The sequence below is a fragment of the Colius striatus genome, chromosome 5, assembly GCF_028858725.1.
Source record: "Colius striatus isolate bColStr4 chromosome 5, bColStr4.1.hap1, whole genome shotgun sequence".
NCBI classification, from domain to species: Eukaryota; Metazoa; Chordata; class Aves; order Coliiformes; family Coliidae; genus Colius; species Colius striatus.
The window spans coordinates 52,518,737-52,544,858 of NC_084763.1; the positions used below are offsets into that span (position 1 = coordinate 52,518,737).

General features: G+C 39.7%; 1 protein-coding gene across 1 annotated transcript in view; it reads left to right on the plus strand.

Moving 5' to 3' along the window:
- Nucleotides 1-5,145: 5,145 nt before the first annotated feature.
- DNAJC1 (DnaJ heat shock protein family (Hsp40) member C1) overlaps nt 5,146-26,122 on the plus strand; it is a 107,815-nt gene continuing 86,838 nt past the window's right edge. The window contains exon 1 of the mRNA XM_061997154.1: nt 5,146-5,534. Within this exon, the coding sequence (XP_061853138.1) occupies nt 5,370-5,534 (165 nt within the window). The 5' untranslated portion in view covers nt 5,146-5,369. The remainder of the gene's footprint in view (nt 5,535-26,122) is intronic.

Below are 26,122 nucleotides of genomic sequence, written 5' to 3' on the forward strand. Positions count from 1 at the left end.
TCTAGAAGTTGTTTAGAGGTTTTCAGCTTGCATATTGTTGAACATCTCCATATGTGAATAGAGTTACCAGGATGTCGTTCATGGAACAGTAATAACGAAATTGACATTGCAAGTCAACCATGTGCAGTTTAAGCCACAGATCATTTTGAAAGGTGGCAAGAATACATTGTTTAAAAAGATGGCAGAACCCTTCCAAACATTGATTTTATTTTGTCTTTTAATCCTTGTAGCCCCTGAACTTCTGCCTGGGACAGTGCTTCCTCACCTTGATTTTCTTCAGGAAAAGACATATCTAAACATAATGACAGACTATTGTCATGTCATGCAACAAAACATTATGCATCTGTGCTGCAAAAAGACCATTTATAATGATGAAATCCTTCACAAGTTAGCTTTATACTACTTGTTACTTTGAAGATGAACCTTCTTTTCTTATCGCACAGTCTGTGAGTCATCTGGTATGGTGTTAATACAGCTTCAGGTAGTTTTCCAGCTTTGCAAAATTGCATCATAGGGTATGGCATACTCAGGAGGCAGAGATTGTTTGGGTCTTGGCACTCATGATGTAACACGAGCAAAAAAGAAAAACAAATGTAGCTGAAAGAGAGGACTGAGCTGCTTGGGCCAGGCACGAATTAGCTGTTTCCTAAATCATATTCTTTCATGTCTGATGGACCATAATAGCTTTCTGGTTTTAGCTCTGTTGCTTTTGCTGCTTATTCCATTCCCACATTTTCTTTACTTCCTTCTACTTATGTCTAGTCTAAGGTAACAGCTGGTCTACGCAAATGGCATATTGCTTACAAATCAGTGGGCAGGGTTGCTATAAAGTGATCCTGCTCCCCCTTCTTTTCCCACTGCCACGCTGGATGTTACCTTCCCTCTGTCTCCACTGCATTTGTCTGTGTGGCTACACTCTAAACTGCATCTGCAAAACGATCTGGCTTTAAAAAACACCACCACAATCTCTTAAAAAGGCAATAACCAGACTGCTTGCCAATCGGGACGGAGCACCACAGGATCCCCTGACCAAGCTTGCTGCCGCCTCGCTCGCAGCTTTTGCAGGAGAACCCTCTCTTCCGGTGCAAGTCCTCCAATGTTCCTGCCAGCTGCGAAACAGAATTCCTCCCTCTGCTCTGCTTAGCCTCACAGCTCGGGGAACAGCTTGCTTTCAGCTCTCTGGGTGCAGTTATACAAAGGGTTTTATTTCCAATGAGAAAGCCAGTTTAAGCCCAGCAGTTTCCTGCCTGCTCTGCCCTCTTGTTCTTGCTCCTTCATCACAGTTCGCTCTCCACTTGATTGTGCGAATGCAGCTGTTAGTGGGTTGTGTTCTAAATTGGATCACAGAGATAACTTCTGTGTGCATAAGGCTTATGTGTGTATGTGTATGTATGCAAGTATAAACAGCATTGTATTCTTTTTCTGTTTTTTTTTAAAAAGGATCATTTCAGTGATTTGATTTATAACGTGGCCCACAAGGAATCGAATTAGCACAGTCGAGGAGCCAGCAAACAGTGGCACAGAGGTAGGAACAAGCTGCTGAGCTGGGGGCAGGGTGCAGGAAACTCTTAAAGCAGCTTTGTAACATGGGTTTGTTACTGTATAAACCGTGTAGAGCACCTAAATTAAACAGCCAGAACAGAAAGCTGGAATGGACTGCAGAGTAGTCAGGCTCGTCATTACTGGAGATAAGGCTTTATCTTTAGGAAGAAAAGGGGTGGTCTCTTAATAAGCTCTTTCCTCTAGGTGTCTGCTGTTCATTTGAGACATCGAAATCACAGGCTGTTTAGCTATTCAGAATATGATTGTGTGAATCCTACTGGGCTTATGAAGCATGTTGGTCTTTCAGTGCTAGTAAAAACGCTAATAATAACTGGTTCATGCCTCCGGCCTTGGGTGCTACTGTCAATTAGCATCAGAACAGAGATTTATTTAAACAAATTATTTCTGTAGATGCTTTCCCTTATGGCTTGCAAAGAAGAGCTTCACGACAGAGCATATCTGATTCAGTGATACCTGCCTGTGTGTGCAAACAAATGGCAGAGAAAGAAAATGCCATCCTTGCCTTCATAGCTCTCCACATTCTTAAAGGAGCTGCCGAGCTGTGGAGACTACATACAGAATTATAAGTCTTTCTCTGACCTGTAAGCCTTTTAAATGTCTTGTCTGAGTCACGGGAAAAAAATACTAATACCTCCTAACATGAGTAGTTTTAGACCAAAGTGACAAAGCTGTGTGTCACACTCTCCCTTCTCCTCCACTCAGCTTGCCACACTGAGCTTTAAACTGTCGTCACTGGTCACCCAAATCGCCAGTCATTATGCGTGTCACTGGACATTTCTCATGAGTGTCGTGGCAGGCTCGTGGTGAAGGCAAGCATTGCTGAATTTGATTGCATTTGTTTTGTGCTAGGGCTTTCTCTGAGAGCAGACTTTTAATTTAACTGATACATTTTATGGATTAATTGAAGTGCTGAAGAAGCGGGAAGGACTCGAACGACTCACCAAGAAAAAATAACTCATGACTTTACAGAGGAAAACAGAAGAATGAGAAGATAATAACTGTCATTATTAGCCTGGTGCTTATAGCATTTTAATAGCCTTTTCTTCACAAAATTTCAGTATTTACTCTTGGGAACACAGAATGATTCTAACGGAAACATTTAAACTAATCTCCCAGTCTAGACTTTAAATACAAATCCTTTTTACAAACGTTACATGCAGTATCAGGTCTTCTCTTCTAATGGTTTAAGAAGCAGAATAAAAACAAGTATTCAGATTTCCCACATTGTTAAAACTGATTGGAATCATTTAAGTATTCTGTCTTGAAAGTAACATATCTCTTAAATATGCATGTTAAATAATCATAATCCCATTCTCGTTAGTGCATTTTTAATCTTATTATTCTTTCTAAAGACACATTTCTCTTGACTGAAAGAAACTAATAATTTATCTGAAGACAGAATTCTGAGATTGTTTTTTGCAAAGTAAGTTATCATCTGCTGTTGTTCTCAAAAGGACCAAAGCCACAAGCTACTTGTAATTAGTGGCCAGTATTTGCACAGCTTTTACAAGTCTCAGTGGAATAGATCACCTGTTTTTAAAAGGTTTTGGAAGGCTCTTGTAAGAAGTCTGAGCAAGAGGAGCCAGAGATGGATTTGGAAAGGGATCATTCTTCATAAGAAATTCTGAATTATGAAAAATAAGATCAAAATAACAAATGCTTCTCTTGGAAGCTGATCATTGTATCAGATCAACTTAAGAGGCTTAGAATGGAATGAAGCAAGATGAAGTAGATATGGAAAATGCAGAATGGGTCAGAAGGGAAGGAGAATTTGGAAATTAAGGGGACTTGAGTATTGCTGACCTCACATTCTAAAAAACCTTTTAGCCTGCTTTTAAAATAATACTACCTTATTGAACTCTTCATTTGCCCCTAGTTTCTGGGGATACATTGCATCTTTAAACTTTGTTCTACAATCTTATGAGTAGGCAACTTTTAAAATCCAAAGCTAGTATTTTTGTGCAGTAAATTTTGAGGTTTGAAAGCCAGAATGTAGATACACACGGCAACAAGAAGAATTTATGCTATGAATACTGGTGTGCAAACCAACAGATTAAGAAAATAAGGTCGAGGGAAGAAACTGATCTCTACGAGGTTCAGTTACTCCAGCAAAACAAAGCAACTGATAAATTAACTAGCCCATGACTTTCTCTGTACTTTCTCATTCTTTAGAAGACACTTTTTTTGGCTCTGTGATCAAGTGGGATGAGCATTTTTTAAGATTATCAGAATGAACAATTAAACACTCCTGTTTGAGAAGGGGGAATTAAAAAGATTTCACATCAGATACTGTTGGTTAAGTTGTTATTTCCTGGCAAATGGGTTTAGGTGTCTTTTCAGAAAACAGAGCCGGAGGCAGAATCATGATCCTAGTAGCCCAGTGGGCATGCATATGGGATATGGAAACACGAGTTTAAATATCAACCTAATTAATATTTAAAGAGTTCGTACAAAAGGGAATGGTTTCAATACAAGAGAACACCTAGGACCACTCTATACTTTATGAGTTGGAAAATTGATAATGGTTATGTTAGTTCAAGTCTATACTCTGAATTAAGCAGAGCATATATAAAACCACATCTTAGCTATTCCCATAGAGTATCCAAGGCAGTGCAGTGATTTTGTAAATGCTGCTTAGCTGCTCCTGGGTGAAATCAGGTGCACACAAGATTGGCATTGGGGCTGCTTTTTTTTTTTCTTTAATTGGAAAAACTATTTTCTGAACTTGATTCAGTTCATGGATGAGTGAAACTGTCTTTTCTTAAAGAGAAGATTCTCATAGTGAGTTATCTTCCAGGGAGAGGAAACAGATGGGCTGTTCCAAGGAGCCTGACCGTAGCGGAGAAAAGTGATTTAGCGCTGGTAATTTGTATTGCTAAGCTATTAAGTCTCCATCTAATTTCTCATCTAGCGTACACGTTTAACGTTAATTTAAGCAAGGAAAGAACGAAAGGTCCAAGGGAAACAGCTTAAAAACCGCGTTCATATTGACAAAACGCTGGAGTGATCTCAGGGTGAAACAGGTTACAACAATCAAACCCAGCCGTAAGGAATTAATAACCGCCGCATTCTAAAGTGAAGCCGGTGCGTGCGGGCTCCAGGCCAGCGGCGCTGCGGGAGCTGCTGTGTGCCACCGGCCCTTCCCGCCGCCGCTCCCCTCCGGCGGGCACCACACAGGAGGGACGGGTGACCCCGAGGGCGCGCCTGGTACCGGGTGCTGAGGCGGCGGCCGCCCCTCGGGACCCTGCTCCCCGCCTGAGCGAACGCTGCTCGGGGCGGGAGCCGCACGGCCCGCTCCCGTCCCCCGGGCCGGGGGGCGTGTGTGGCATTGCCCTCAGGGGTTACCGCGGGTGACAGAGGCCTCGGGAAGGGCGAGGGCGCTCTGCGGCGCCGGGCGGCCCGGCCGGGCGCGCGGGGGAGGCGGCGGCAGGAAGCGGCCGGGCGGGGGAAGGGCCGCCAGGCGGCGCGGGGCGGGGCGGGCGCGCGAACGCCGCCGGTCGCGCGGACAGAGCTCGCGCCAGGGCCTCCCGCGCCCGCCCCGCTGCCCGCGGGCCCCGCCGTCACCCGCCCCTCCGCAGCGCCTCCACTGCGCCAGCGCCGGCCGTTGCCGGGGTACCCGACGTCACGGGCTGCGCGGGCGGCCATTGGTCAGGCGGAGGGGGGGGACCCCACCCCCCGGCCCGGTGGGACTCGCTGCCGGCGGGGCCGGGCCTGTCTCCTTCCAGCTCAGTGCGTAGCTGCAGCCGGGGCGTGCGCGGCTGCAGCGGAGCCTCCCCGGCCACGTCCTCGCCGCCGCTGCCGGGGTCATGGGCCGCCCGCGGCCCGCGCCGCGTCTCCGGCTGCTGCCGCTCCTGGTGCTGCTGCTTCTGCTGGCGCCCCACGCTCGCGCCTGGGACAGCGGCGACCTGGAGCTCTTCGACCTGGTGGAGGAGGTGCCGCGGAACTTCTACGAGTTCCTGGGGGTGCAGCAGGTGAGTTGAGAGACCGATCCCCTCCTCCCGCTCGCCGTCCTCCCGTCGTGGGCCCCGAGGCGCGCCTCGCCGCCCCCTGCCCCAGTCCCTTCCTGCGGGCACGGGTCTCGCCTGTCACGCCGTCCCTGCCTCTGCCGAACATGGCTGGCAGTTTCCAAACCCCCTGCGCGGCCGCCGCCCGGCTGCTCCCCACAGCAGTGCCCCTCGCCTTCGCCCCGCCGGCCCTTGCCTTCTCGCCTGGCGCTGTCATCCGCCTCTTGCCCTGGCACGCGTGGCTGCCCGGCTCTGCCGCTGCAGTCTGGGCCTCCCCTCGTGCCCCGTCTCTCGAGGCTCGGGGCAAGGCTCCTGTCCCTTCTCCAGACTCTTTCTTTCTTCTGCAGGAGCTCTGCTCTCTTTCAAGTACTATTCTGTTTTTTTATCCTTCTGACCTCAGCATAAGTCAGCTGTCCCACTGTACCTTCGTGCGTTCCTACCGCCTGTTGCTCTTCTAAATATCTCATTTTCTTCAAATGTACCTATAGCTAGATAAAAGTGTGTCAGGGGCTTCTCGCACATCCTGTACATGTCCTTGGTATGGCTGTTTCTCATCTTTCACTGATTCTGCATAGCTGCTTGTTCCTTATCTGCTTAAGATTGTGCATCAACATGCATTGCACCTCCTGTTTTCTCTCACGCATGCCATGTGGTAGACCTTTTGCTATGGTAACGGCTTGTAGATTGTTGTATTTGTTTACCTGCTGTCTATGTTGGTTATTGTACATGGTTTTCATCTATTAACATTTAAGATTACCTTAAAGCATTTATTATGCACCTTTGGCTAATTTTCATGCATATGTGGGCAAAATGGGAACCCATTCTCCCAACACTTATCCCGTGTTTCTTGGGGTGTGTTTTAGAAGTGTTTGCTGGTTTTGCTGCCACTTGATGTCTTCTATTTGTACCACTTGTCCTGGCCTCCACTTGATGGCTTTCCTCATCTCTAGATGCTGTGTTCTCTGTGTGTGTGTGAGATCTTGCCTGAGCACTCTCTCTGTGCATCTTTGCGATCTTCTCGTCTCTTTCTTTCAGTGTTCCTCACCTCAGTAATTAAGTATGCAATTCTTTATAATCAGTTACTTTACTCAGAGTCCTCAACAGACATTTTATTCTTTGTCTCCTGACACTACATTCTGGTGAGTGATCTTGCTGTTTGAGTGGCTCCCCTGTTATCCTGAAGTTTATTTCCTGATGTAGTTTGTGTAGTTTTGGAGAATAGTAGCTGTATTCGCAGGTGTATTTCATTAGGGCCTACAAAGAGAGGGGAGATGTCTGTAATGTGCAAGGACCCTGTTTTGGAAACTATCAGCTGTGGTTGTTAATAATATTTGGGAGCTTCTGTATCACTTTAATCTCTCTCTTCTGCTTTAAGCTTCTTGTGTCAAATACTCTGGAATACCATCATGCATACAACATAACAAACACTGCTACTAAGCTTCACATTCATGAGTTTCAAAATCTAAGTTTTAATTCCTCAAAAGCAATTTCAGTGTTGGGATACAAAATTTTGTTTGTTTCAATCAGTGATGTTCAGATCTGATCGGCAACTCTTTGTTAATATTTTTCACAGTCCTTTTTTCTAGGGCTGAATCTGTACCTCACACAGTATGTTTAGCAAAATATGATGTTACTTTTAGCAAGGACATATTCCACTAGTTCCCACCCCTACTCTGCTTCTAGTGTTAAGGGACAACTTGAATCACTTGTAACACACGAGCAGGGAAAAGTTGGTGGAAGTGCAACACAAATTGAACAGTTTTGTTAGTTGTAAGTATATGCTCGATACTTATAATGTTGTTATAACCAAGACTTGAAGTGTAGACGGTGTTGGATACTTTGTGCATGCAGGAGAATATACCTGTGAGTACAGTAATATACAATTACAATGTATTACAATATGTAATGTAAATGTATTACAATGTTTATTACAATCAACAAATACAGCACTGAAGTTGAGCATCAGCAGAAGTTTGTAAACACTGGAAAGTAGTGTTTAGGTTTTGAGGTTCTTCCACATTGTATCCTTTGTTCCTGCTCCTTGCTTCTCCAGCTCTGACCTGTACCTGAAGCTCCAAACAAGATACTGTAGCAGGGTTCTGACTTGCAGTAACTCCCTAAGTAGCTGCAGCTGTTTAAGTTACCCTGTGAAGGGTAATTGGTCAAGGGCACTGCACAAATGCCAGGTGTGCTCTATCCTACTTCAACTATCCTAACACAAAGCAGCCTTTTACCATAATGTCTCTTCATGCTATTTGCATCTTTCCTCAGGCTTTCTGCTATTTTTTGAAAAAGCTCTGTGTTTTAATGGAGCTTACTGGTTGATTTGTGTGTCACTATTGTGTTAGTTCAGATGCCTTTGACTGGAATGCTGTGATTAATTTGTAGTTCTGATCCTAGTGGCTTTATTCCCTGTGCTTAGGTGTTTTTCTTGGCATTTCAGCACAGGAGGGATAGAATATGTGTGCTTCTCTCTTATGGAGAATGTAATTTCTGCGTCTGAGGTACAGGTCCTCAGCAATGTTTGTTAACATCAAGGCTGCCAGATTTTTTTTCCTGAATGTATCTTGTGTTTTGGAAAAATATAGGAAATTACTCCAGTGCTTCATTAAAGCATTAAAGCAGCTTAGATTTTGATGGGAGAACTGTGGTAGTGGCGGCTTGTTGAACCTCATACCCAATGTCAGAAGCTGATGTTGACCTTAACTGAGAAGGTGCTGTGGAAAGTCCTGTAGTGCTCTAGAATACTTTGAAGCCTCTGGCTGCTGGATTTTTTTCCCGAGATTGGAGAGAAATGATGCTTTGGTGGTGGTTGTTCTTTTGTTGTGTGTCTTTGGTTGTGGGAGTAACCATTTTGCATCTTGTCTTTTTAGGGGCTCTTGGCATTGTCAGGTAACTGTCCTGTGGCACTGTCAGGGTGTTAGGTTTCAAGCTGCTGTAGGGTTTTCCAAAATTTGTGACAGAGAGGGGATGATTTAATGGAATGGATTTTGGTTGTGAATAGGGAATGACAGAAGAGTGAGATTGTGACTGTCTTGGCTGCTAGAACAACTGTCCTTAGTGCTTGACTTCAGGGAGAACTTAACTGAGCATTTATAAATGCTTACAGAATGGTTGAGGTTGCAAGGGACCTCTGGAGGTCATCTTGTTGAACCCCGGAGTGTTAGGACTAGCACCTAGATATCTGGGGTTTTTTTATACAAAGACACAATCTATCAATTTGTTAATCTGTTATATATGCTATGTTACCATTAGATCTAAGTTTTGCAATGTTATGTCATTATTATTGCTTTTCTGAACAATTTGAGAATTACTCTACCTTCCTGTTCCTTTAGTGATTCTTAAATTGCAGATGTGATGAACTTGAATGGCTCATCTAAAACATTGCTGTTCTCACAAAGTTTGACCTAGCAGAATGTGGAGGTAAGGTAACCTTTGGCTTGAGAAAAGCTTCAATTTCCGTGTCCTTCGTGGTTACTGAAGAAAGTACTTGACAGATCAGATGTAATAATAATTTCAGTGGTCACTTCAGTATAGCCGTTTTCAAACTGACAAGGGGATTGGGACCAAGTAGTACTCTTCTAAAAGCTCAGATGAGGCATCAGAATTAAATCAGAGGCTATGCAAACTCAGTATAAAATTGAGAACATCTAAATGCCAGCTTTTTGGAAAAGTTCCAGGAAGATCTGGGGAACTACAAGCTTGTATGATGGACAAACAAACAGATCAAGTTAATTATGTTATCTCTTAGTTTTCAATAACTGATACCTGCATAAATATGAAATGGTCTTGAGGAATCAACTTGGCATCAGGTGAACCTGTGGATCTCTGTGACAAAAGATGCTTTTGATTATAACTGTTTATATGACTTTAAGGGAATTACCTGCTCCTGTACACTTCTTGACATGCAGCAAGGAATGCATTACAGGCCTCTGAATATCTCTTGGAACTTTGCGATATGATTCTTGGATATGAGCAATCTGATCAATAATTTTTTAGGGAATGTTGTTTGTGAAAAGGTGTTAAAATGTATGAGCTGTGTTGCTAGAATTGGCCTGTGCAGAGCAGTATATGTTGGATCAGTTAGGACCAAGGGATTTCTGAATAAGGCTTTGGCTTCTTCTGGTAATCAAGTAAGCGAAGAGGTTTGTATTTAAAGTTCTGCCAAGCTTGTGTATGAAAGAAAACACAAAGTTTCTCTGAGTGCCCTTTGAGGTAGTACAAGAGGCCTTGGGAGCTCAGGTTCCAGAGGGAGAGCTAACACATGGGTGGGGCTTGCGGGTCAACATTGTGGATAAACATATAACTTCTGAAAAATGTTGAGAGGGATGCTTTCTTCAGTACTGGTTTATGCCTTCCTTGTGGCACTTGAGATTTGTTTTGAACCAGATCTAATCCATTCATGTGGCTTTAGAGAATTAAGAGCATCGTATCCATGTAATTGTTAAATGATGGGTTTGCTAGATGATGCTGCAGTACAAAGTCAGAACTACATGTACAGAACCTGATTTTGGTTCCAGAGCCTCTGAGACACTGCTATGTTAGTGACTTCAAGAAAGTGCAAGACATGAAAACCAAGGAGTCAGATTTCTTTGGCTGCAGAAAGCCACAAGCCCTCTAGATGAGCTCAGTATGTTGGGCTAATGAACTCCTTTCAAGGACACTGGAACAGGGGAGCTGTGTGTACCATGGCAGGCGGGAGAGACTGAGAGGATTGCCTCTGTAGAACAGAATGGTTGATGCTGAGGGGTTGGTGTCTGTGTAGTTTGCATTTCAGGGATGGGGTTTTTCTAGTGCTTGAGCCAATTCCAGGCTGACTGCATGGACTCAATGCTCATTTGTATTGAAGTGTACTATTTGTGCTCCTGGTTTTACATCTTACAGTTAAAGTCTATCCAAAAGGAATTCAGTTCATCCACTCCAGGACTGCTTCAGTGGGTATAGTAAAGAACATTGCTTTACATGTAAACTCCTGATTTACAGTAAAAATATTGAGGTAGCTTCACCTTTAAGACTATAATTTATAGTAAATGCCTGATGCTGAATTTTAACTCCTGTCATCGTCCTGTGAGGACCTTAGTAAGAATCATCCCCATGACAAATTGTGTGGCTTTCATAATATTGCACACCATTATGGGAAACTTAAGAGAATTCTCTGGTTTTTTATGTAGTCTTGTTTTATGCAAATGTATTGACTGATGACATGCAGTGTGTACATCACTGCAGTTCTAGAGCTGTGAATTCATGTTATACAAGTTCATGCACATAAATTGGTAACCTATTTTTTATAAAGAATGGCAATCTCTGAAGCCATCAGTGTTACCTTGTCTGGCACTGCTCTAGTTCTGGTGTTGAGTGGGTCACTGGTCCCCTCAAGTTGGAAGAAGCATGTGAGGGAGAGCTGCATCTATTCAAGGAATGTTCTCAAGTTCCCAGCAAGAATAGCTTACCTTTACCCATGTACATCTTCTGTCTTCCCTGGCAGGCAAGGTGCACATAAGGATGACAGGAGGGGGAAATAAGGAGGGTAGCTCAGAAACTCAGCAGTTTTTTCTTCCCAGTGGCAATCTGGATCACACTCCAGAGACTTATTTTGGTTGCTCTTCTAATGCTTAAGGCTGTTCCTCTCTCTGCTGCATTTTGAGGTTAACATATGTGGGTGCTGTGTTACAAAATTGTAGAGGGTGAATTATCTGCAAATGTTTAGACAAAATGAGATCTAGGTTGGTAATACTGCTTCAGTCTTCCAAGTTTTGTAAGTACTTGATCTAGTAAGATCAAGCTTCACACACATGCAATTATGGCATTACTTTTTCAGATAACTGTGTCAAAACTATGAGCTGTAAGCTTTTCTTCCTTTTTGTAAGATTTTTATCTGTGTGACAACTAGGATACTCCCTGTGACCTTTCAAATTCTTGTGCTGTGAAAATGACATGAAGCCATGTAGCAGCTTGGTATCTCAATTACTTCAAGGAATCAAAGTTCTTGGGATGGTGATTAAACATCATGTCTAATGGTCTGTCAAGAATGTTTTCTACTTGTTCAAAATATATTTTAAGCAAGTCTAGTACTTTCGGAAGGCATTAGATTTTAAAGCACTGTCAATTGCAACATTAGAGTTTTTAGTTGGAAAGGTGAAATACATTTAGACTTTCTTGTTCCAAATTGTTAAATATAGTTAACAACTAGGTGACCTTTATTTGGATGGCAAAACTATACATTTCTTTTAAGTGAGAGATGAGAGGAGGTTCTTCAAAATTGTTTTTAACAGTTCTTCTACTGTTCTGACAGTTACAGCCAAAAAAGAGCCCCCCAAATATAATATCAACACTGAGACAGTAATAGACTCATTGTGCTGCTTTAAACAAAAATGGCATTAGAAAATTCAGATTTGTTTCTAGGGGCTTTAGCTGTAATCTTGGTTCATTCCATAAAAGTAGTTGTATGTTTTTTCTTAGTATATTATTGAGACATAAGTCTCCATCCCTTCATGGGTTTAAACTTCCTATTTGAGTATGTTGCTTCTAAGTTATACATAGAAGTGAGATTTACAGCAGCTCTGGAAACTACTTGTCATAGAAAATGTAAATTATTAAAATAGTGTGAAGTCATTGTTTATGCTTTTGGATCCAAGTGAACAAAGTTGTTCTGAACTACAGAGTAATTTAATTGCTCACAAGAGTCACCATAGAGAAGCAGTTGTCATAACTGCTCAGATTTGTAACTGAGGATGTTGCAGGATATGGGTTTTCATGTTTATATTTTGGTTTTGCCTTTTTTACTAGTGCTGAACTTCCAGGTAAGATGCTGTCATTTTAGAAGTGCCTTGACATGCATCAGATATGTGTAATGTTCCCTGGTGTTTTTGTTCATAGCTGCTGCATTTTTAAATGATCAAGACATCTAGACTTGTGAAATGTGTATTGTCCATAAAATATGTTTTCTATATTGTTTCCTATTAAATTTCTATTTGGATGTTGTCCAAGGAAATCAGGGTTGGTTTGGTTTTTTTTTTTTTTGTTTCACTGTTGACTTCTCTCTTGAAGACACAAAAGTGTTTCAGAATCTATCATTATAAGTAGTTTTAAAGACATTTGCTGTTAACTTTTCCTGGTGATTCATTCATACAATACTTTCCTGGTTTCTTTCAGGTTATATTTTTCTTCTTTCTTGCTGTAGAAGGATATATAACAGTAGGAAACAACTATGTTATTTCCTAAAAGTTCTATGACCTAGAATTCATTGAAGGGAGAAACCAGTTTCTTGGTGAGGACTGGTAGGTAACCTTTAAAGGTGGCCTCTGGTACTCACATAAGGCTATATGTTTTATGATTGTTTCAGATTTCATTATCTTTGCTGAAGTTCTCATGTATATTATTCTATGATTCCATGTGCCAATGTTGGCATCTAAAACAGCTCCATAATTAATCTAACATACAGTTTTGTGAATGACTTCCCAGTGGGCTTTTTACTGCTTGATTGCTGTGGATTTTAGTCATTGTGTTTGTAAAGTTGTGTAAAGAAAAATTTGAGACAACCTTAATTTCATTCCGTTGAATGGTAAACCTTGTATGCTCCTTCTAGAGTCATTTTGCAATTAAGATTAACACCATTTTCTAATCAGATCTAGAGCAAATGATAGCTTTAAGGGAGGTATCTATGGTGCTATTTTAAGTACTTGGTAAAATTAAAAAAAGAAAATTCAGCATATAAAATGTTCCTTAATTGGGTTGGTGCTCCTTGTGTTCTCAGCAGAGCCAGTAACAAAGAGCCTGTGGTGCTGTTACACAGCTGAGCCAGTAAGAATGAGTGTAAGTGATAACAAAGGAGTTTTCATCTATAAGAATAGGTCTGATATTAAAATGAATAAAAGGAGGAAATTAATGTATATCTGAAATGTTTCGGTTTTGCACAGCATCCTACTGTGCTAACGAAATTCACGTGGCATATGAAACCCTGTGGATTTGCTTTTGATTTGCTTGTTAGTGTTTGTGCTTTTGCTTAGCCATATTGCTGTGCCTATAAGGTTTGCTTTTCTCAATTTTGTGTTCCTAAACAGTAGTGTTTGTGGTTTTTATCCTGCATCTAAAATTGTTGTTTTTCCCTAAATAATGAGGAGGTCTGGGGTTTCTGGATTTCTTTTGCTTCTTGTTTGTTTGCCTATTAGCCTTGTTTGTATGTTGCTAGCTCTGTATAAAAGTGATTTGTAAACAGTTATGTGTCAGTGTGTTGTATATTACAGTTATGTGAACAACAACATAGTTTGAAAATAACACTTAAAAACAGGACTGTGTGTTACTGGGCTCTCATCTGATGGATTGCTTAAGTGTAAATTTCTTGAATGACCCAGCTCACAGGCCTTACAAACCGTTCTTCGTGTCAAGCAGTGGAATGAGAAAAAAAAATCATAAGCAGTCCCTCATCTCTACTGGATCTGAAATTCTCCTTTCTCCATGTTAGTTTGGAAAACTTGCAGAAAAAAATCAGAAGATGGGTAGGAGCTGCAAACCTTCTCTGCCTAAAGAAGAAAAGGAAAAACTAGGGGAGCCTTGCATTTTTACTGTAATCCTAAAATGCTTGTATCTCCAACACTGTAAAGAGCTTTTGCTTGTTCAAAGCAGCATTCAGTGCTGAGGAAGGGCATGAGGAAGCCTTATTACACCGATTTGGGATGAAGAGCTGCTCCTCTATGGGACAATAATTGGTTTTACCTACCTCTAAAAATATTGCAACAGAACAATGTCTTATAACATTTCAAACCGATTTAAACTAGCGTTTATATTTAATCACCATTTCATAGTCAGTGATTCCTATAGTGTTCTTCGTGGGATATGAATGTTTGATGGGAGAGTAGAAGAGCAATATGTCATTTAAGTTTGTGACAGTTTGCAATCATATTAGTAATTGTTTTACTGGATACTGTTTAACAGTGGCTACTACAATGTTACAGTAGGAAAAAGTCTATAAAATTTCATCCCTATGGGAGGCTCTTCCCATTTCCTATTAGGAAGTCTGTAACATTTCAATAGAAAGGAAATATTACTCAATTCAAGCACTTCCTTCAGTTAATTAAAAATTTGAAATAAACTTGTTTTCCACCCTGAGTCTACCTATCTGTTGAACAGAAAGTATTTCTTCTGCCAGTTTGTAACCTGTGTGGTTTGTGCATTTTCCTGTATTCCTGTTCCAGTAGCTTTTCAACATTAGAAACAAAGTAGTGAATTCAAATGTTGGACTGATCTATTGAAAATAGTATTTCAGTAGTTGAAATACAGATTGAGGGTATCAGCCAGTGAATTGTCTCTTGCCACTTAGAGTAGTGAAAGAACAAACCTCTTTTGTCCATCAGTTATGTACTCTACTTATAAATCAGATATAACTGACTTGCATGCATGTTTAGTTATATATTGCAGAGATCCCATGCTGAAGTGCACCGGTAGCCCACTTAGTAAATCTTTTTGGTCTTTGTGTTTTCTGGTTGTGCAACACTTGGTGCTTAACCAGAGCTGTGTCAATTTTGAAAAATAAAGTGAAAAAAAAAAATTCCAATCCTCTGTTGGACCGAGAGACACTAACCAACTAATTTTGTCAGTCATGATGGTTTATTCCTTTTACACTTACCCTTCTTACCTACGAATGAATGTACCATCAGGTTGTTTTATCTCTCCTTCACCTAAAATGGACAGGGGAGAAATAAATATAACAAAGGGTGTGTAAGTCAAGATAAAGACAGGGAGCTCACTCAGCCATCACAGTCACAGGCACAACAGACTCAAGCTGGTGAGGACTGGGAGTAAAACTGAATCTTAAAACACATCCCCCACCCTCTTTCCTTTCTGGTTCTCTACCTCCTCTCCCTCAGCAGCACATGGGGAAGGGGGTTAGGGTCAGGTCATCAGAGATGGTCTTTGCCACTGCTTCCTCTCAGGAGGAGGCCTCCTCACGCTTCCCACTGCTACAGTGTGGGGTCTGTCCCATGGGAGACAGGCTCTCACAAACTTCTCCAACATGCGTCCTTTCCATGGGCTATGGTTCTTCATGAACTGCTGTAATGTGGGTTTTATCCACAGGGTGCAATTCTTCATGATCTACCCCAGTGTGAGTCTCAGCCACAAGGAAACAGTCCTTCACTAATGAACTGCTCTGCTCCAGTGTAGATCCCCCATGGGTTCACAGGTCCTGCCAGAAACTTGCGCCAGTGTGGGCTTTGTGTAGGGTCACAGTCTCCCTCAGGCATCCACCTGCTCTGATGGGGGATCCTTCCCCGTGGCTGCAGGGGCAGGGTCTGCCTCAGCAAAGGCAGCTTAACAGGTCACAGAGGAATCTCCTTTCTAGTGCCTGGGCACCTCCTGTGCCTCCTTCTCCACTGACCTTGGTGTCTGCAGAGATGTTCTCACATTCTTCCTCCCTTCTGCTGCTGCAGTTTTAGCATCTGTGCAGTGACTTCTTCACCTGTGCAAATACATTAATTACAGAGGTGTTACCTCCATTGCTCATTGGCTCAGCCTTGGTCAGTTTTGAGTCCATCTTAGAGTTGACTGGCAGTGGCCCTATCAGCTACAGGGAAAGATTCTAGCAGCTCTTTGCTTAAAGAAGCCACTCCTGTAGCCCCTCTGTCACCAAAATCTGACCACATGAACCTCTTAATTTTTTGGTAGAGGTGAAGACCACTGGTTAGTGAACTTAGATTTGAGGACAGTAGTGCAGGTAGATCAGTACCTTGTTGTTTTCCACAGCCCTATGATTCCTTCATTGAAAATCACTTTCTGTCCATATAGTTAGATATTCTTTTTGTCACTGGAGATACCTGCTTCTGTTTTCTTTTAATTTTGTTCTCTTTTCCTCAGTGATGTCATACAGTATAGCTTCTGAAGAGGATTTGTTTTTTTGAACAGACATGTATCAGTTACAAATAATGTGATTTTTTTTTTCCAATTATTTTTTTAATGTTATTTGCAATTGAGAATAGTAAACACCTTTGCATTGCCTTGACTGTAAATGTTTAATAGTAGTCTAGTAGTGAGTCTCAAACAAGGGATCCTGGTGTCTGTCAGGTCCTGTGCGTGGAGAGTGCACCTCTGCATGTCATCCACAAACTCCTTGGGTACCTTCAGGGAGTGCTGGATGCTGCCAATGTGCTTTGGCTGGTTTCCACCCTGGTTAATTATTTATATACTTCTGTATAACCCTTGCACTTCCTAACTAAAAATAATAAAGCCAGTTACAACAGCTGGTGTTACTTGGGGAGAGCATGTGAACCTAGCCATGTTTTGCTGTCTATTTGCCCGTCATACCTCTCAGCCTCCACAGTTTTCCATCAGTAATGTTAAGGTGCATTGTTGGTGATTATCTTTCAACTGGTGCTATACAGTAGGTTTGGAGAACTGTTAGCAGTGTGTCTTGGATTGCTTAATGATTTGTATTCGCCAGCTCCAAGCTCTGCTCAGTGTAGGCATGGTTTAATTTAAGATGACAGTCTTACCTATGCTGAATCTTGTCTCACTTGGTTTGGCATTCCCTTGCTAGTGTCTGGTATCTACCCAAAATGTATAGTGTCACCTATGAACTTTGAGATTTTTCTACTCCTCAGGTTGTCATTCAAAGTGCTGAATAAAGCCAGTCTCAGCATCAATCTCACCAGCAGGAGACCTTTCAGCTGCCTATTCTCTGCTCTGAAAACTGGACCATGAAACCTTGCTTTTTGTATCCTGTTCATTAATTTTCTATTTGTAAGAATCTTTCCTCCCATCCTATGGCAAGTTAATTTCTTTGGTAACCTTTGGTGTAGAACCTTGTCCAAAGGTTTTTTCAAAATGAGACTGTACTATGTCTGCCAGACCTCCTCCCTCTATCCTTATTGGTGCATTCCAAGGCCTCAAGTGGGTTCATGAGGCAGGGACTTCTCTGTACAGAAGTCATGTAACATCTCTTCCATCAGACCACATTTATCCGTTTACTGTGGCTTTATTTTTATAGCCCCTACTGCCTTTAGTAAGGATGGATGATAGACTTTCTGGTTTGTAATTCTCAAGATCTCTCCTGTTGTGTTTGGGGATTTTGTGTGTGAATGGGAATCCAGACTGCCAAGACCCCTGTGACAGTTCTGTGGAGTATTGGGTCACCTTTCTCACCTGTAGATCTGCAGCTTTGTATCTAAATTTCATTCATCAGTCTCAGCTGAAGGCTATGGTCCTGGTGGCTTCTTAGCATCTGTCTGGAGTAATATCTTTCTATATTTATTTCAAGTTGAATTAGCTTCTGTTGACTTGTCTACTACAACAAATGTGTTGGTGTGGGAACGTCTCCAATGTCTGAATGTCTCCATCTCAAACGGGAAAGATTTGTTACATAAATTATTAAATTGCATGTCTGTAGCTTTATTCGTGAATGAAACATTTTATAGTTTTATCATCAAGCAGTCTGTAGCTAATTGGTTTTAATTACATTTAAAAAAATAAAAGGGTTTGAAACATCAAATAAATTGTCACTGTAGTTTGGACAAATGCAAAAGTCTGTAGCTGTACATTCCATGAATTCTACTGGAACTGGCACAAAATCCACCATGCTGCTGTTGTAGTTATTGATCATAAGAAGGAAGAATAACTGCTGTTACACAGTTGTCTTTTTCTGCTGATAAATGTATACGATTAAGCACATTTTTAGAAGCTCAGGTCTTTAACAGATATCTGGAATGAGTTCAGTAACATATGATCTGCTTCTAGTCAATTTGCTTTAGTAACTAGCATTAACTCTTAAAATCTGAGTCTTGGACAATAGTTCTCTTTTTACAAGGTAAAATGGAAGTCTTGGGTTTGTGTTCCTACTGGAGTTAAGCAGAGTTGGTTTGTAGTTTCCCCTCACCTTTTAACTTATGGTTCCTTTATCCCATAGTAATTCTTTTAATTTATTAATTCCCCAGCAAGGTTTTTGCTGTGATGTACTTAATCTTATTGTTTCCAAAACAAGAAACTTACCTAACTCTAGTTATCCTAATTTTGATGGTATTTGTTAATAGCAATGTCTTTGCTTATTCCTGTTGATTTAAAGAAGATTTCAATACTGTTTCAGTTACAAAAATCACTGTGAAAATTTCAATGTCTATATTTTCTATTGAATGTTAACATTGTAAGGAGGAAGAAATGCCCTCACTTCTAGAAGTTTTTAAAAGATAGAAACTTGCCAAAATAAATTTTGCAGCAGGGAACCTGTTTGAAATGCAGAAACTTTTAAGTGAACATATTAAAGTTAAAAGTTGTGTTGAATTAAATGCATTGAATTCCAAGGTTTTACTACAGTTCTTTAGTGTACAATCAATTTTCTGTTTCTGCTTAAATAGAGTTGATCTATTTATTGTGCAGGGACCTGATAAACTCATACTTCTAGGTAATACCTAAAGTAATTAAACCCTATCTCTAATCTTACTCATTGCTTCCATGCTGTGCATGTGCTTTGACTAATCTCAAGAGATGTGACTTTAAGGTAGACTTGGTTCTTTGCTAATACCTACATATGGGAAGTGATGTACTGAGAAATCAAGCCTGAGAACCTAAAGAAACAGTAACTAGGAAAAAAAAAAGCTGGGTAGTGAAAGACTTAATAAGGCTGCATTTTCTAGGAAGTCCAGTTTTGTAGGTATGATATAACTCAAGTGCAGAGTTTAGATGGACAGTGTCATAGAAGAGATATTGGTGGTATTTCCTGTTTTAAGCTACCTTAACAGTTGAACCTCAGATTGTCTCATGTAAGTTCCAGTTTCCAACAATGGATCGAAAAATAGAGACACAAGTAAACATCATTTAAGTTGCAACTGATTTTTATCATACTTCTTGCACAAAAAAATCAAGATAAAGCCAAAACCATCATATTTAATTCTATCAGTCTCTGAAGATGTACATTTGACTAGACCATATTTCAATCTAAAATGTTTAGATAATATAACATTCTCCCTATGAAAAGTACAGACACAAATACACTTGAAGTAAAATTAATACTCTAACAATAGAGAACTTTAATCTTGATAATACACAATCTGATTCAAACCATGATGTTTTAAAGTTCCCAGTACATTCATTTACATGCACTTTGTAGTATTTGAAGTCTACAGAATAAATTGGGACACTATTTTTTGGTTTAAAAGTGTTCTTCAATAGATTGCTGTTTTACATTGCAGATTGTTGACTACTCTTGTAAATATAGTTATAAAAACACCGCTTAACACTGAATACAGAGATACATATTTTCTTTCTAAGATATAATTTTGTCTTTTATGTGTTTGGCTTCCTCAAAATTAAGATTTTAAACAAAAATAAAAAAAATTAAAAGGTATTTAGAGAGCATGATATCTTAAACTTCTGACTGAAAGAAAGCAGGAGGCTGTAAAATGTTTCTTCACTTCTGGAATATATAAGATGTGTTCCCATAGCTTCTGTGCTCTTTTCTAACAGATTAACTCAAAGACACTGTCATCGCATTAACGGTATCCCATTATTATCAAGGTATTGGTTATCCTGTCTGCTGTCATGAGATATGAGTGCCTTACATGACAGCTGGTTAGACGTGATCAGATTGATACTATGGCCAGGAAAGACAGTAGTGGACTAGGATGGTTTCTGAAATTGATTTCTCAGTCAAGAGAGAATTGTATCTTGATCAGATATTCAATATTTTGCAGTTTAGCTAAGACAAATATACAGAGTATTTCCCATTCCAGCTGCAAGAGTAGTACTTGCTATTAGCTTAAAACCCAATACCCCCCACCCCCAACTTGCACAACGGTTGCTTGTGGAGTCCCAGACTGTTTATCTACAAACCTTAAAGAAGTACATACATTGCACTCATTTCCATTCTTCATTTGACCATCAGATTCACAGAATTTTCTTATCATTGTTGACAATTGCCAAACAAGCTCAAGCTCTTATGTATTAAATTTTTAAGGTAAATATTGAGTTGGTGACTTTAGCAAGAATTACTGCATGTGCTCTGGTATAAATGTTCTGAAATTGTTTTTTGTTTCAAGTATCAGTAATCTGGAAAATGTACTGTAGTAGCTACTGTAGCTCAAAGAAAGGAGCTAATCTTCAAAAGAATCATTACTGATCTTTTGATGACATTTGAAGTTTCACCTTGCCTATTATTCTGTCCTTGGATTTCTGTTTAGGTTAGACTTTGGTAGTTTTATTTGAATGAAGTATGAAAGTCTACCTTATTTTCTGACAAAGCCAGGTCCAGACAGTGTTTCAGATGACTTGATCTAATTTGTAGCTCATACCCTTCCTTCTAGAGTCTCAGTGATATTCCCTTCTTGACAAAGGAGGGCAAAGTCAAGTTTCCCTCCATCTTTGACTAGAGAATACCACTTCTGACTAGAATAAACAGCCCAAAAAAGAAAGCAGATTCTTCCCATATACTTCCTCCATATTTTTAGTTGCTCTTCATTATCTCCCTTACCCAGGAAAGATGCAAACAAACTCTCAAAATGAGTGACCTGTGCTGATTTTTTTTTCTCTTCTCTATAATGTCTTCATTCCTCTCTAGACTTCAGAGCAGATCTCTTTAGACATGTGTACCAGATTAGTAGTTGGCAACAGGTTTCCAGTTTTCACTAGCCATTAGCTCACTGGGTGTCATGGAACCTTTTTTTTTCCCCTCCCAAACTAAATCCCTGATTTTAAACTGTAAATCCTAGACTAAAGATAGAGAATGGCAGTTACCTAAATGACTTCTTGTCCTTTGCCATGCATAAAGATTTGTTTGTTACCAAGATGGCATTGTTGCTGGGACTGCTCAGGCTTCTGGTTTGATAAGGGCAATATCCAGGTTCTCTGGTGGCCACTGCTGAGAATTGCTGAGCTGACTGTGATGCTTGAGTATTGTTAGGGCTTTGTAAATACATCTTAGGAACTTTCTTCAGTGTGGTTCATGGTGATTGTCCATGCAAACCTCTGGAGCTAATAATTATTCTCTCTTCTTTGGTGACACTTTTTATGGCTTTTGTTCTAGATTTTTCTTTTTCTGTTCTAACTCTCAGAGGAATGAACAGTCTGCCAGTCTTCTCTGTCCTGCTCAAATACATTCTGCACTTTGTCTTCTGATTCCCCTTTTTTCCTTTTTTGTTCACTCATTTAAGAACTGTAGTCATCAATCAGGGATACTATACAGGGATATTTATAACTTTTAAAGCATCCTTACTCTAGTTATTTCTTTTCATCAGTGTATTTGATACATCCATTTGAGAGATCTGCAGTCAACTTGAACTACATGTAGTTACGTTTGAGAAGAAAAACTATATAGAGATTGTTTTGGGTGGGGTTTTTTTGGTACTTTTAAATCTCCAATGTCTTCTACTTCTGTTTATCACTCTTGATCTTGGAGATTATCTTTCCCTTTATTGTGTGGTTTGTTTGTTTTAAAACATATTCCCGCTGCCATCAAATTTTACTGTGGCTTTCACTGCTCATCATAAATTCAGCCCTTTCAGCTCCGGAGCTAAAGTGATTGTATGCACCCTGGTTAACTTTCAGTTACTTCAGGAACACCCTTTTCGTCTAATCCCTATGCTTTCTGTAACTGAAATGTCTGTCTAAAATTTGGTTTAGTTTTTGAATTGGACCTTGAGATTGATTTGCCAAGCAATGGGCAGTTTTGGATTTTTTCCCCTTTGCTTGTTCACAGATTTTATGCCCTTTCTGTTTGGTGCTTGGTTTCCTCTCGCTTTCCTCATTTCTGAAGATCAATTTTTCAAACTTCTACATGTCAATATCAGTCCTATTCTTTCTTTTTTAGCATTGCAGGAGAAATAGTTGTCTTAAGTTTCATAATAGATGCTCTTATTATTTGTGGCTTTCTCCAATCATTCTAGAAGAAATATTTGATGTGGTATTGATTTCAGTAAGTAGGTGTTATATCAGTGATTATTGTAAAGGAGGATTTTTCACAATTTGAGAATTACTGTTCTAGGAATGAAGTGTCTTTGAATGAGAAGGCTGGGTTCCAGGGCCAAGCAAACACAGAAGTCAGATCTTTCAGACTGACCTTTTCCAGCTGGAAAGTTTGACTGTCTGGAGATTGCTTTTGCAATGGCAGAATTTTAGCGAACTGCTTTGCGTGAGCCTGCTTTGCTGCAGGAGAGCTCACTCTGCTTTGTTATGTGCACGTAAGTGTCCACTCAGTACTTAGCACAGATTTAATCTGTGGACTGGTAGACACAGGATTTAATAGAAGGAGTTCAATCATTCTTTCTCTGCCAATGAAGTACTGTGTAAAATCTCAGGTATAGAGATTTTTTTTCCTATTCATTTTAGTGTGATATTTCTTTTCCTGTTTTTAAATTTGTGTGACAGAAGTTAATTTCTTAACATTGATTTCATTTGCAACAACAAGAAGTCTTTGTACTTTTTCATCTGCCATAGACAAAATACCCAATTAGAATAACTGCTGAAGAGAAAGTATAATGAAGTAAGATTGTGTGCATGGAAGAGCAGATAGCAGTAGCCAGTTTCACTGTATGTATGCAGGAGGCTTATTTTGGAGGTGTTTCTAGTCATGGTGAAGACCTTGGGGGATTTCTGTAATTCAAAGCATTGTATGTGGGAGTAATGGGCCACGGTGGGAGTAGTTCCACCTTAAGTCACTCAAGGGGTTGAAATTGAAGTAATCAAGGTCTTGGAGCCTGGCTTCATTCTGCTCTTACTTTATTGGTTCTTTTTCCTATTTGTTTGATCTAGACAATCCTCCCTAGTTTTTTTGGTGCGTTGTGTGCTTGTCACTATACGTTATGTAGGTCACTTTTGATTGTAGAGCATTAAGACTTCTCATAACATAACAAATGTCCACAGTTGATTACAGCTGTGGAGCACAAAGGGACAGACTGACATAGATGCACACTTGCTACATTAGACACTGCTGAAGAGATGAGCTGCTGTTTCACCCTTTTTTTTGAGATACTGCCACTAGGCAATACTGAGGAGACATTTGTGCTCTTCCTTCTAATTATGTTAGACATTTCCTTCTAATTGCCAAATTCAGTATTTTTGAAGTGTAAAGTACTACAGATATTATTGCTTAAAAATTATGATGATGCTTTTTTGTTCAAAATGGAATGTTGGGGAATACAGATGTAGATTTTTCTTTTGTGCAATTTTAATTGAGAATGAACCCTACAAAAAGAGATTTGAAGCCATTTCTGAATTTATTGGATGAGGCTTTGTAGGACTCTGGAGTAGATACACCAGAACTTCAATGAAAAGAACCATAAAGATTTTCAATATTGAGTAGTTATAATTGTCTCTATAGTATACTGATTATTTAATCTGATTATTGAGTTTTTACATTTTTAAGTTCAGTTTTGGTTTCTTACCACTTGATGGCAGTGAAGGAGCTAGTGTTGCCAGGCAAAGGTTCAGGGCAAGAACCCATTATGAATAACAAAAGAAGAGGTACAAAGGAAGCCTCTGACATTTAATATTGTTCACATTTCTAGGTGATATTACATATACCACAAATGACAGTAGAGGAGGAAAAGCCTCTAGATGGAGCTTTAGTACTTCCAATGGTGGAGAGATTTTTTTTTTTTTTACTCAAGTGGTTTGCTCCTATTTATACTAATTATTTTAAACAACTTTCCCATTTAGGAATGGAATGATACCAGACATAATCAATAAGTAATATCAGGGCTTCTGCTATTATAGACATACTGTATGTCTTGAAGAGCATGCAATTCTGACATTTTTTCTCACATCTTCTGTTCAAATCCTCCAGCCTCTCAACATTCTTAGGAATCCTCAGGTATTGTTAGACATGTCAGCATAATTATTGAAGCTTTTTTTTAAAAGGAAAAAAGGATTTTACTGTTAAACCACAAGGAGAAACCTGAAAAATACTGCTAAAATTGGTAATTGCCCTGCAGTATTTACTGCTTACTGGTCCAGTTCCAGTGAAGAAGTATTTGTTTTAACGTTAAATATTACAATGCACGGATGTGTGTGTGAGGCATTTTATTAGTGAAGGTTCTTTTGCACTTCCTACACCCATGTACACCTCTTGCCAAGCTGGTATGGGGAAATGAACCATATAATGGCCCTGCTATAGTAATTGGCTCCACATGGGTGGACTCCAGTGCATAGACAAAACCTTATTTGAAGTAATTGGTGCTTTGTGTAGGTACAAGGGTCTGTACATGCAGATTTATTTTGGATCCTGGGTCAAACCTTGGCATTAGTAAAGGTTTCAATTTCATGCAGTGTCTTTGACATGTAAGTGATTTTGAATGAGTATCAAAAACATGCATACATATGACAGCGAGTTACTCGATTGAACTGGTTTGTAAAAAAATACAGTTAATATTTTGCAGTTATATTTTTTTAATTGAATACTAAATAAAGATTTTGACTTGTTTAGTGAATGTACAGCATGTTAGTAATTGTAGAAAATATTTAAAAGGCAAATTATAAGTTCACATAATTATGAAACATCTTAATCATTAGCAGCATTGTTGTAGTTCTGTAATAGGCACTACTGTGTAAACTCAGTGTTGAAAATAAATGAAAATTTAACCAGACTTATCAAATACTTACTTTGGTTTCAGATGCCATTAGTTTTAAAAAGCATTCCTATTTTTAAAATGCATTTAAGCATGCTATTTGTAGTATTAGCTATAGCATCTGTCAGCCTAATTGATGAATTACTGTTGTTGGTTTAATATACTGTCAGCTAGAGCATACCCATTGGGAAAAATACAAGTTTATCTTATCAAATGAGTATCAAATACATATTCTGTCTAGTGGTAAAAAGAAAGGGTTAAAGATAGAGTTGAGGAATAGTGCAGTATTTAGAGTCCTCGTTTCAGCCAGTGGAGCCTCATTTGCCAGAAATCCTGTTGTGAGACTGTAACATTTCTTCATCTATAGCACAAGTTCATAATGTGGCATAAAACTGTTGAAACCGGTTTCTTGTCAATACTATTTTGAGCAAGATTTGTTAGAAAACAATGATTTTTTTCTTCATTGCGTGATGTGCATTGGCTGCATTTATTTTAATGTCAGTGGAAAATCTTAGCTCCTGTGGTGCAGTAGAATTTTAAAAGAACCTACTGCAAGCTTTTCCAGTTGCTACTGTTCAATTGAAGGGAATTTGAAATTTGAAAGGTAAAAAGAAAATTCTCAGCATTTGAAACATGAGATCAATTTGGTTTAGGAATTTAGTATTAACCTTGCTCTGTTTGCTTGGCAGGCTGAACAACATAATTGCCAAAAATCAGATTTGTGGAAAAGAAATTATATTCTTCTAGGTGATTGTCAAGAATTTTAGCAAATGCAACTTAAAAAAAAAAAAAAGTTTGATTTGGGGTTTTCTTCCATCCTTTTTTTCTATCTTTCCCCTCACCCAAAATGTAAACTTTTCTAGCTAATGGGCAATTTATTAATTTAGGGATTTATGTTATAAGACTGCATACAATTCTTAATCTTCTGTTCAATAAATAATTTTTTATAAAAAGGAATGAAAAAGTTTGTGGATACAATGAAACTCTTGCACTTCTTGGAAGGTAACTAGTTTGTAC